This window comes from Candoia aspera, chromosome 1 (genome assembly GCF_035149785.1).
Source record: "Candoia aspera isolate rCanAsp1 chromosome 1, rCanAsp1.hap2, whole genome shotgun sequence".
Taxonomy (NCBI): Eukaryota; Metazoa; Chordata; class Lepidosauria; order Squamata; family Boidae; genus Candoia; species Candoia aspera.
In genome coordinates, this window is record NC_086153.1 from 253042714 (window position 1) to 253056153 (window position 13440).

The 13440-nt window shown below is 36.1% G+C and overlaps 1 protein-coding gene across 1 annotated transcript in view; it reads right to left on the reverse strand.

The window, feature by feature from the left end:
- KIAA1549L (KIAA1549 like) overlaps window positions 1-13440 on the reverse strand; it is a 105162-nt gene that overhangs the window by 72583 nt on the left and 19139 nt on the right. Inside the window, exons 6-9 of the mRNA XM_063289518.1 lie at window positions 11784-11843; window positions 9764-9915; window positions 8401-8572; window positions 4602-4765 (exon numbers count right to left, since the gene is read on the reverse strand). Of these exons, the coding sequence (XP_063145588.1) occupies window positions 4602-4765; window positions 8401-8572; window positions 9764-9915; window positions 11784-11843 (548 nt within the window). The remainder of the gene's footprint in view (window positions 1-4601; window positions 4766-8400; window positions 8573-9763; window positions 9916-11783; window positions 11844-13440) is intronic.

The following is a 13440-nucleotide window of genomic DNA, read 5'->3' on the forward strand; positions in this document are numbered from 1 at the left end:
TTTAAGGCTGAACTTAAAACTATATTCTTTCCACAAAGAAGAACATCCATCTCGTTAAACAAAGTAATACTACTCCAATTTCATGCCTCCTTCTTTGGCTGATGTGAATGATGTGGTTCCACTTCTTGAAATCCGTAACATCCTCATATGAGTTGCAGTTAAGCAGCAACAAAGGCAAGAGATTCCAAGATAGTGATGGTAAAAAAGAAAAGAAAACAATGGCTACAACAAGCAAGCCTTTGAAAAGCATCACAAGATGATACTCTATTTGGCACAATTTTACTTTTAAACAGACTACTGACTTACTGGAACGAAATCAATAAAGAGAATCAGACAAGAAGAAAAGAGAAAATTCAGGAGGACATACTTTGACCTTGAAAGAATCACTTGTTTTGAAACATTAAAATATATCTTGTGAACTCCAAAATAGAAACCAATGTGACAATAAATGATATTTTAAATCATAAACCAGACATTTCACACTTTTTAACTGCATCCTGGAACATACCCATTTTTAAACTTTACCAATGGGACACAATTGTCTGTTATCCACAAAACCATCTGCTTTGTGTAAACACTAACTCTTCCTATGACAGTAAATTATGTAACAGATGCATTAAATATGACACAGGTACACCAGTTCTAAAATAACACATTATTTTAAAATATGTGCATTCTAAGGTGTAAGATGAATCTTTACAATTTGTAACTCGTGGTTTAAAACAAATGGAAACAGAATTCTTATTTCAATATTTTTCAAAACAAATATTCACCTATAACCATCCCACTCGTCTTAAATATGAGCAAAAGGAAGCTAATTTGGATACTTAGCTTAAGCTTTATGGCTTTCCCTTTTCCTGACTCTTGGTAATCTAGAGAAAGGGGGTGGCAGGACATGTTCACAAAAGGGATATAAAATAGATCCAGGGGATAGAACTGTAACATCCAATGTCCAAACATACTATCATACCTTCGGGATTGGAGTGAATAAAATTTCAGGATCCCTTAGCATCCAGTGCCAGAACTATACAGGTATATAATGTTAGTGGGAAGCCCTCTCCCCTCTCCACCTCTAAGTAACATGGTTTGACCAGAATAGGTAGCTGAATGTGGTTGTGTATGTAGCAGGATTTTCCTTGGCTTTAATCTGAAACTTGGAATAAGTTTATTGACTTGGCAGAGAGTAAGGCATTACCTCTCCAGTTTCAAATTTAAAGCCATTATCTGCAAATTGATGCTACTAATGAAAAGGAGCAAAGGATGTGCTACCATAGTGATGAAGTCAAAAGATTAAAAAATAAAAAGACCTCTAGTGCACTCACATTAAGTAATTCATTCTTTTGACATATTCAGGTTGCATCAGGTGAAAACTAAATTTGGCTATCCTCATTTTCAACAAATGTAAAAAGAAGAGAAATGCATACAGGCATACCTCAGAGATATTGCAGGTTCAGTTCCAGACCACCGCAATAAAGCGAATATTGCAATAAAGCAAGTCACCCAATTTTTTAAAATTTCCCATTGCATACAAAAGTTATGTTTACACTATACTGTAGTCTTTTAAGTGTGCAATAGCATTATGTCTAAAAAAATGTACATACCTTAATTAAAAAATATTTTATTACTAAAAAACGCTAATCTGTTGGAAAAATGGCACTGATAGACTTGCTTAGTACAGGGTTGCCACAAACTCAATCTGTAAAACAATGCAGTACCTGCAAAGCGCAATAAGGTGAAGCACAATAAAACAAGATATGCTTGTACGTGCACTGATTCACTTCTTATGTAAAAAAAAAACCCTCACTTTTTCCCCATTTTGTAGTTAAGTTATTTGAAGCACAATCAATAAGGATGGTAAAGAAATTAAAGTACTCTCAAGACGCTGCACTCTTTTTTAAAAAGCCACTGATCTTTCTCAAATGACAGCCATTTGTCTAGATTCCTTTAAAGAGCTGTTCTTACAGCGTAGCCTCAGAGGTGCAGCAAAACCTTTCTGCTCTTGGTTGCCATGCACTGCAGTATTTAATCTAAAGATTTAATGAACTGCTTAGATCCATTCACTGAGGGAGGATTTTTATGAAATGGTCCAATAGGCAGACCTTCTGTGCCAAGAGCTGCTGTGTGTGCACAGTACACTATTAGTAGCAGGAATACAGCGCTGATTACGCAGCTGTATGCTCCCTGTTCCCCTCTTGAGTCCTGAAATCAGAGCAAGCTGGGCAAGGAAAACAGAGATACTCCAAGCACTGCAAGCCGTACAAACTAAGGAGATTTCTGTCACAAAGCACCTAAAAATAAAGCACCCAAAACGTTCTCAATAGCCATATTCAAAATACAAGCAGCAATATATATTTTAAAAAGGATTTTAAAATAATAAAGTAATTCCACCGCAAACCAGATTTTTAATCCAGAAGGGTTGCAAATAGTTTCAGGCATTAAAAAAAAAACTAGAGAAATAATATATAGCATACTTAAACATACAGTACTATGCACTATTATTAACAACTATTTACACTGCAAAACTTTTATTTTTAACAATTGGCTAGCAATCACTTTCCTTTTATGATGAGAGGTCAATGTTCTAAGCAGGTTAAAATGAAAAGGAAATGTAACTCTAATTTCATTAATCAAACATCCAGCTATCAGAGGAATCTATAAAGTAATGATTCAGATGGGAGTCATTTTCCTGAATGAAAGGATTCCCCCTACTCAGAATTACTGATTACTACCTGTGGGGCAATGCCATTCAGGAATAGTGCAGAAATAAGGCATTAAGGCATCCCAAACACAGTCTGAATTTTTGCTCACATACATGAACACAGTTACTACTAACAGTTTTAAAACAATAGGGGAGCCACAACTAACTCAAACTGGAGGGGAGAGCTGCAATTTGTCAAAAGGTACTGATTCTAATAAACTATTAATCTATCCCGGTCTCTAGGTTTGAAAGACCTATAACCTCCTCTAAAGACAGTGTGCTTTGATACTCACAGATAATATGAAATAGATCACTGTAGATCACTGTAAAGTCACGGGGGGCGGGGCGCGCAGGGAAATTACTGAAGATCTCTCCAGCATTTGTTCAGATGTCATGTTTCTGAAATTTATCATCCTAAGATAGTAATAACTAAAAATAGTTTTGACCTAATTAAGCTACTGGCCTCCTACTAAATTCTCCTACTATTTTCTTACTAAAATAAAATAAAAACCGCATTGTCTGATGTTAACATCAATTTTTGGTTTATACCAAAACTATTTTTAAGTACTATTATGAAAGAGAAGGTTTAAAGTTATTTTAATGGCTATTGAGGGGATTTTTTTTCTTGTTTGTTTTGAAGAAAATTAGTCCAATTGCCCAAACTTCAATTAGGATAAATATTAAAAATCACTTACTTGGGAATCTGAAATCTGCAGTATGAATCTAGATACTGACCAGCAGATTTTATTCGTATTTTGACATGGTGGAAACAGCTTGGTTTGACATGCTGACTCAATAAATGAATAAATGTCTGTATCTCATTGAAACCATACTATCCTAATATTCTGAGTTCATCCGTAGCCTTTAAGGCTGTCATATATGGGCACTAATACACTTTTAGATTGTTCCAAGTAAGCGATATGCACTTTTAGGGAACCAGAAAGACAAAGAGAGTTTGGGCCACTCTCTCTCAGCCCAACTCACCTCACAGGGTTTTGGGTGGGAAATAGGAGGAGGAAGGAGTACTAGTATGTTCACTGTCTTGTGTTATTTATAAAAATTATAAAGGCGGAATAAAAAATCGAGAGAGAGAGAGAGAGAGAGAATTGAAAAGCATCCACATGGCGTTTCGTGGGAAGTGGACTGAGAATCATGTATGCTGCATAGCATCCATACTTACTTCTACATATGCACATCATCTGCTGACCTTTACAGTTTTAAACACTGAAATGATAGCACCATCATTACTGCAAGAATAAAATAAGAGTTTGCTTCTATCAGCATACTAAACTCGTTTACTCAAGCGTAATTTTGATGCAGGAATAATAAAACAAGCATCCGATACCATGTACATGCCTGGCTGACTAGCCCCTTATTACAAAATATGCTTTTAAAGTAAAAAAAAAAATGAAAAGATGCTGTAATGAGTAGAGTAAGTCTCAGTAGTCTTGACATATAAGGTCCATTTGATATTGCTCTTTACTTGCAATTCTATGAGTGACCACTGGTGGGAGTGGGCTGAGTTGGGGAACTCTGAAGTTCAGCACTGCTTCCAGTTCTAATGATATGGAAATTAACTAAAAATTACCTTTCACTTTCTATGATTTGGAACAAAAGGACACAGAATAAAATATAGACTTCTTACTATGAATCAGGGAGACTTAACAAGCCTATATTTATTTCATTTTCATCCAATTATCAAAAACAAGTCGGGCCTCTTCGGATCTCAGTCATGTTAATTCCTGTCAGTAGGAACGGTTTCCATCTGTCTTTGAACACAGATTACTTCCTTGGTAAAACTTGTCTAACCAGAGCACGATTACTCATCTTGCACAGATGGATGAAGAACATAAGCCTGAAGAAACAAATTCATATCCCTGAGCCTAGGATGAAAATTGCCTACCTTGGCTCTTTGTGGCAAGTTCATCATGGTGTCTGCCTTGAAGTCATTTTTGTTCTTCCTGCATAGAACAGCTGTGATGATAAGGATGATGACTGTAACAACTGCTATGGGAGCCAACACTGCTGCAATGATCCATAAATTGTTGGGTGGGTTTTTAACTACAGCTGCATACATAAAAAAAGGAAAAAAATAAACTTATAAAACTTCCTTGTAATGAAACAGATCAATGATCCACTTGACTGGATAATTTTTTTTCTAGCCTTCTCCAACCTAGTATCCCTTTAGATGAACTGGGACTGCAGTTCTTAGTGCTAAAGTCCCAACACATCAGGAGAATGTAAGTTTAGAAAAGCCTGGTCTAGTTAGTGACAGTTCAGTCAGATTTTTTTTTCCTTGTTCTCCTATGTTCACTGAAAATATTCTGACAGGAACTGGACCCCTAAGCATTCAAACTATGCTCTATCATTGAGAAATAGATTGCCCCTCACACACAATTATATTCATCAACATCAATTTTATTTAGTTATTCAAACAGAAAGCACAGAAATAACACATTATAAATACAGAATATATTACAGGAATATGCACATATGAGTCTTCCATTGTTAGATGCCAGCAATAAAATTTATAACGTAACTTTAAAATTAAAATCTCTCTGCCACTTTAAATTTATCTCAATTCTACAGCAGATATTACACTGTTAAAAATTAAACAAATTGCTAATAGATGGATATACTTCCAAGAACTAACTAAATGTTGCAGAATTGGGCGTTGCACAAAATTTGTCCAATCTATAAAAAAGTTCACTCAGTCCTGGTTACTCAGGAGATAATCTAATTTAACATATTCTTCAAATACTGAGATGATGTAAGTAAATCATATTTTATTCTAAAAAGAGCAATGTGACAATACATGTTGCACCAGGTCAAACTGTAATCCTCCACATGGGCAAAGGTTCTACTAATTCAAAATTTTCAAGTATCTACATGATAAAATAACTGATGGCATAGTACTAATTCTGCCCAGAGTAAAGGTTGTTGCTGCTTCAGTATGAAGATATCTGACAAGCAAGCAACCAATCTGAAAGTGCTCTTAACACCTAAAATGGGGAAATATTGTACAGTGATACTCAAGACAAATCTTTGTCTACAAAAATTTAGTTTTACTACTAGGTTTCTCTTCCACTATTTTTACAGATATCTTCTAGAACAAGTGGGAGGAATCTGAGTGAGATATTATCAGTCTGCATGAATAATACTAAGTTCAATAGTCTACTTTATACATGGCAGTTAATATTTCCACTGGATCCAATATAGGAATAGTTTATATGGGAAATTGTTTAATTCTCATTTGTGATAGAGGTTACTATTTTTCCCTGGTACAAACTCAGTACAATACTTATTGAATGTGCTATTAATATTCAAGCAATAATAGTTATGAATGTTTAGCAGTATAGTTAATGTAATGCAAGGACAAAGTAGGTTTATGCATGTGAAGTTTCCAGAGCTGCTAAGCATCTTGCAGATAAATTCAGTCATATTCACATAGAATTGGACACTGGGTGGTAGAAGTTCAAGGAGGAGAAAGGGCTAACATCTTGCAGTGATAATCATTTCCAACACTGATCCATTTGGACTATTAGGGAGCTGAGTGAAATTGACAAGAATTTGCTAGTTTCCATTTCTACCTCAAGTGAGAGCAAGTGGTTGAACAGTTCACCGGAAAATTGATTAGAAATATAAGGTAGGAGCTGTAAAGTGAGTAGCTCAAAGAAAAAAAAAATGTTTCTGCTCAGTTTCAAATCAGGGACCCTTCACATGTCAAGCAAATGTGATGACCATTACAGTACTACAGCAGAAGCAGCAGCAGCAATCAGGAAGGCAACCCTAGGAAAGGGTTGTATTTTAAAGCTGGTTGCTTTGCATGCGCATTTGTGCATTTTAATGTTCTTGTAACCAGCACTGTTTTTTCCAAATGAATTATAAATGATAAATAAAGGGATATTTTGAGGCTGTATAACCACCAGCATGAATAAGAGGTTTATTCACTCCATACATGTATCAAGATCAATTAAAAACAAAACGGGTTATGTCAGTTCGGACCCTTCAGGAAAGCTAAGAGTTCAGTGTATTAAACTGTTCTGAGAGGGACATTCAGTTTGGCAGCCGAAGATTAAATGGCTGTGGAGGGCAGCAACAAGAAACCGAACAGAAGAGGAAGTTCTCATCCCTGTGCATGCTACCCAATCAAAACAGAGGCATTCGCCTGTGATGCAAAAAACCTCAGCAGGCAAAAAAGTCATCTTCCTTTTTTCCATCATAAAATGGAAAACTCTAGTTTTGAGAAGATGCAGAAAACATGGGGAGAGGTCGCATTTGCTGCAGGCTGGAGGTGGGATGAGGATGGCATAAGGTGTCACTGCCCTCCTTGAAATGATCAGTGGCTCATGCTCATGCTGGGGAGGTAGGAAGAGTGGCTCTATCCTTAAAATCAGTTATGTAGCATAAGTGGGTCCACAGCAACCTGGAATCCACTGTAATTAGTGGAAATAATTAAACATAGAGATTATCTCCAATGTCAGAATAATTTATCACAAGCTTCTTATTTTATCTACAATTAATATACATAATTTCAGTCTTGACGAAACTATAGACAAACAGCAAGTGCTTAACCGCAATTTAACCATTTGCTCTGGAGAGGATATCTTGACCTACTTCAGAATATCAGGACCTTAGCTTAACAAGTTAAGATATTGAGCAGTTTTATGCAGACACTTTGGTCTTCCTTTGTACCAGCAAGTATTGTATCCAAGATAGGTTATTCAGTTATCTATATACTCCTCTTATGTTCCAAACAGGAACTGTTAGTAAGCAGAAAACAAACACACACACAGTGGTTAACAGCTTCCAAAAAAGCAAGGACAAGAAAACCAATTTCAAACAACTTCACATTCTAGCTTATCTGAACCATTCACTATACTTTTTCACTGTCTATATAACGAAAAGCTGTAGAAAAGTCTAGATAAATGTTGGTTAAGAGTAGATATAGATGGCTTGCTTTCTTGCTTGTGTAAACAAAGGAAGGAGCAAAGCAGGTACACACAGGTTCTTGAATTCATTCATCTCTTGCTTCAGTAAGCCAAGATATTGACAGTCCAAATACAAAAATTGACTTCTAAGAAATGAGCAGGATATAGATTTCAGCATTTTGCTGTATATAAACCACCTATCTTTTAGTACCAACTATAACAGCATGCTTTACAGCATGCAGCTTCCCATCTATCAATCTCTTTAAAATTAAATGAATCTAAAAAATCATGTCAGAGGGGGCAAAAAGACACTAAGGCACAGTTTGAAAGTACAGTATGGGAATCCAGAACTAAGACCAATACCTTTTAAAATTCACTTCACATTTACTGCATTTGAAACAGGCTATATCCTCGATTTCTTTTAATTCTTCACCTAGGCTAATATTATGGCATGCTTACACTTCTTTTAATACAAAAGGTCAGTATGAATGATAATCTCACACATACATATGCTGACACACTCACACATATATAATTACGTATACATCCTACATGTGTATAAATTCTCAGAAAGTTCTTCCATATGTTATTGTTGGAAAGAATGTGATATAGTATTCAAAGAAGAAAAGGCAACTAATAAGCAACTACAGAAAGTAACGTTTTTAATAAGCCACTGTACTGGAAGGTTTTTGTAACATTTTCACAACAATCATAATAATTATAATGAATCATTTAAAAGGAGGTGAGGGAAGCCCAGAAAATAATTCTTACGATCAGCTTGTACTTGAACAACATATCCTAGGGTCAAGGCCATCCGTTGTGAATCAACCGTGCTCAAACGTTTGGCAGCTATTGTGCCCAACAAAGGTTTCCCATTGTATAAAGTATAGTAAGTCAATTCAGCAGGCTCCCTGGGACCTGGAATTCGCTGCATTTTTACCATCTTATGAAAAAAAACACACACACAAATAAAGACAATGGAAAACAGTTACAACTATAATATTAATATGCTCATTTCTGTACCCCCAAAAGACATTAGTTTGTAAATAGGCTGATAAATTTAATTTACATTTTCAATTAAATTTGCAGTATTCATAAATATTCAGAAAGGACTTATTTAGTGCAGAAATACTAGGGGGAACTTGTTTGTATCCCGACAGGTTTTACACAATCAGACCTGCAAATCTCAGCTTTCCAGACATTAACTCTTTGTTCAGGAATGGATTTCCTTGGCAGAAGGCTCGCAAACAAGATATGACTAGATCAGCTTGTTTATGGATGAACCCATAAAAACATAAAACATTTCTCTTCTATAGTACACAGGAGCCTAAACCTACTATACTCCAGGATGTGCATTCTAGGCCTTCTCTTTCCACCTTTCAGCGTCAGCAGAACTTTGGCTGTTTGGCTGTTCTCCTGCTGTCCATGAAAGGCACTTTATCTATGCTGACATAGTGGTTCTCTCTAGTCTGGGAACTGTTTGTTCCTGCCTTGCCAGCTTAATTCCTTGCAAATTTCTTTGCATTCCTCTCACATTTCCACTTTCTAGGTACTTAGCTAATCTGGGTGATTCCAGCTTCTAGGTGCTTCATAAATTCTGCTCCAAACAAAAGAGGTTTGACACTTATCAAATGAACCCCAGGCAGAGACCTAGGTTCAAACAACTAGTAACAAGATCCTCAGTCCTGTTCTTAGATTCTTTATGCAACTATTTGCAAATCGGATAACCAACTAATGGGAGGGGAAGAGTAATTGGAGAAAGCCCCTCCCCCAACACAGAATACCTTTATTTACATGTGCTACAGATACATTAAGATATTCAGGGCAACATTTCATATTACCTATGTGATTCAGAAAACTTTCTGAACTACTAATGATACAAGCTTTTACTGGAACAGATATAAAGCCTGAAATACTTCTGTTTGTCTCATTCTTGATCAGAGAGAGAGAGAAAAAAACCAGTTGTGAGTTCTAATTTTAAACTATCAAAATTTGTAATAAAAAAGAACAGCTAAACCTTAATTTGTCATAATCTTCACTACTATATGATGGTTTTGGTTGATACCCCTAAACCATACATAAATATTGTAAAAGAGGGAGAAACTTAAGAATTATCTTTAGTTCTTTCTTCTACCTGCACAGTATAGCTGCCAACAGTAGTGGCTCGCTTAAATCGTCTTCCCTGTTGATGAGATATCATGAACAGTGGTGCTAAACGTTGCTCCATGAGTCTTGCAAAACTCTGGTTATTCACCCCCAGCAATGTAATGTCAACTCCCAGTATAACTGCAAAAATAGAAGGGAAAAATATGCTGTAGTAGTAGGTTAAAGATATATAAACATGTATGCTAAAGAAAATTTACCATAGGGAGGAACAAACTGGGTCTTTAAAATATATCCTAAACCTGCAACATACTGTACCTGTAAAACATTTTTCTTGAAAAGCACCTAGGAGGCAAGTTCCACACATCCATGTGTGAACAGCAGCTTATTCCATTTTAGAGCTGATCTTATTGTTAGAAAATTATATAGTATTTAACCTGCACTTGCTGTCTAAAAGGTTAAATAGTTGTTTTATTGGCATCCCTTCTCTTTGTTAATTCTTGTTAAATATATGGTTTAAATATGATCTCCATGTGGAGACCACCCGCATAAATTATGAACAGATGACAATTACAATAAAAAATGAATCACCGTATCAAAATGATAACAATAAATAAAACTAATAAAACACAAACAGTAAAAATGGCCATTGTAGAAATACAATGCTCACAGTTACCAGGGTCATCCTTAAAAAAAATTTTTAGAACTAACAAGATGCTCATGTATTGTTCTTTACCAGTGATAATTCAAATGACTGTTTATGACTTTGCACGCTCAAGCATACATATCCATGAAAAACGGGGAGTGGAGCCTGGTCAATCATCTCTTTACAGCGTCCAAGTGGATAACTAAAGTGACACCAAACCAAAAAGGATAAAACATTTTTGGAATTGAAAGTTCTTATGGGCCGTAGCAACTGTCGAAGGTCACTGTGAGATAACAAACTGTACCTGTACACATGTACAGATCCTGTGCTGTACTGAACATTATACATAAAAGACATGCACACAGTACTTGGAAGTGCTGAAAGACAAACATCCCTAAAAGGCCAGAGAAACAGAGTGGCAGCTTGCTTACTGAGCAATGGAGAACTGGGGTTCAGTTAGATTTGCACTGGGAATCACAGAAACACAGAAACGTTTGTCTCTCCAAGAAATTACTATTTACGTTGCAGCCCAAACAAATTGGAAGTAATCAGGCTGCATAACAAAGTATTTGTTTTAATTCAGGAGACTGATGGAAGTTCTCTGTGCAAGTAATTTAAACCAAGGGACAGCTTTTTCAAGGACAAAACCTGCAGATTTAGAATGTTTCATTCCTCTACAAAACTGCAACATGAATGAATTGTGCCAAATCATAGCTGCATGACAGAAAAAAATATTGTTCCATATTCTTACTTTCTTAAGCAGAGAAAATTCGCAACCTGCATAGCTAACCTTGTATACTGAAAATGTTCATGATTTCTTAAGTACTGTGATCCAGGATTAAGCAAAAACAGAAACAAAAAAACCAAACAAATCCCACTTGTATTTTTCCAAGAATGTGGCTTTTATTCAGTTAGACAAATTGGACTTTCTGAGGAAATCAGCTTCTGGGGGAGTTATTGGGTATGTGTGTGGCGATTATTGGAAAAAGGAGATCTAGCAGTAGGGAAATTCACCCCTTCTCATATGCATGCTGAGAGGAATAGTGTAAGCGTGTTGCTATGAGACAGCAAGGCGTATATGTGGCTAATATGTATTTATAAATCAACCCTTTGAAATTATAATATCTTGTTATTTTTGTTAAGGTTCTGAAACTTGTAGACCTTGGGCATACTATTTTTGGATATGGAATTCATAGCTGGTTTTTGGTTTTCTGTTTTTAAGAACTAACCAAATTAGGCAACAATTTGCAGAAGTCTCAGACTATTCAATATTTTACAAGCTAACTAAAAAAGGTAGATATCCCACTCATTTTAACAGTTCTCACAGTGTCAAAGTTCTCTCATGTCAAAATAAATCAAAATTAGGAAAATTGGGAAAAGACTTTCTTAAAAAATAAATCTTTACCTGTAATCACCCAGTAATCTCTAGTTGCTTCTGATGTATCGAGATTTGGATATTCCAATGCTTTAAAATAAAACAACAAAGACAAGCAATCAAACACTCAACTTGCTTTACATTTCCCAAACTTTTTTTTTTACTTGTGCTGTGCCAAATATTTCCTCTGCAAAATATCAGGTAAGTATTCCTTATTTGTAAATGCCTCAATAAGCTCTAGAATCAGGCAGATGTGCTCACATACAAAGGGAAAATCACACAGAAGATCATCCATACTTTCCCAGTAGGTTTTATTAAAATTACATTATAAATTGTATACTGGAGAAGATATTTGAGTCAGGGCTCTTTGAGAATCAAGCCCCAGATGTAATTTATTGCTAATCCTATCTGGCATATAAACTGGAGTCATACTTCCCTTTAGGACTTGTTAACCAGGTTTTGAGTCACTGTAAATAATAAAAGACAATCAAATGTTGTTATAGTGAATGTGGGGAAATTTTAATTCAAAACCAGTGTAAAGGTTAAAGGAGGCTTAGTTGACCTGTCCATCCAAGTGATGGGCAGAGACAACAGAAGCCAGGGAAAATCAAATGCTCAGGGGCCAATTTCCCAGGGGAAAGTAGGTTTCTCCTCTCAGGTTGGCTTTTTTTTTTAAAGGAGTCTTTTGGGTTTGAGTCTTCTCATCCAGAACTGACTGAAAGCAAGGTAAGGGGAAAAGTACATTCCTCCCAAACCAGAAGCAACAGGGCCAGCTCTAGTAATTTAGGCACAAGAGAGGATCAGTAAAACTTGCTGCAGCATAGATTCCTTATTACATTCATTGAGATCTTGGCTCTGTGAAGTTGTGCTAGTCCACATCTGAGAGATCTTGGAGCTGAGGGAGCAATTAGTCCTTGAATTAATAGTGACTAAGGTCAACCTCTCCAGAAAGCAACTGTTAATTCCTTCTTCCTTCTCCTTTTCCTTTTCTTCTTTCTTTCCAAGTTCTTCTAGGTCCCTGAGCTTATTCCCTACAAAAAAGAATTAAATTCTTTCCTTTTCTGAGAAGGAAGTATTTCTTTCTTCCCCACATGCCTTCTTGCCGGGTCAAACTAATCAAGGAAGGGTTCTGGCATATGCCTCTTCTCTGGAAAATGAACAGACAAGAGGGTTTCTCTGGAGAAAAGTGGCCTGGGGGTTGTGGGAAGGTTTGAAGACCCCCTTCTAGATTGCAGTAGGGAGTCACAAGGCACCACCTCCGGTGTGTACATGAACTCCATTATAGCCATTTCAAAATTCTGGATTCAGAAGTACAAATGATGTGTTCATACAGAATAAGGTCATTTTTCTCAAGCTCCAGAATACATTTTTGTCATAATAAAAGCTATTTATTTCTCCCAGTATTGTTGTTGTTGTTGTTGCTATTTTTATCCCACCTTTTTTATATGTAATGCAAGGTGGCAAACATACCTGATACTCCTGCCTATTTTTCCCCACATGCTTTGTAAATACTGTATCTCTTGAAATGACAAAAATACATTATAAAACTGATCTGAAGAATGCTGATACAGACCAGAATTGAATCTCCCCATCCAGGCAGGTCTTCTAGAGAAGGCCTATTGAAAGTCCCCCTTCTTGCAAGTTTCATGAGGTACAGCCACTCCTTGTTTAGTGGCTACTTCATTTA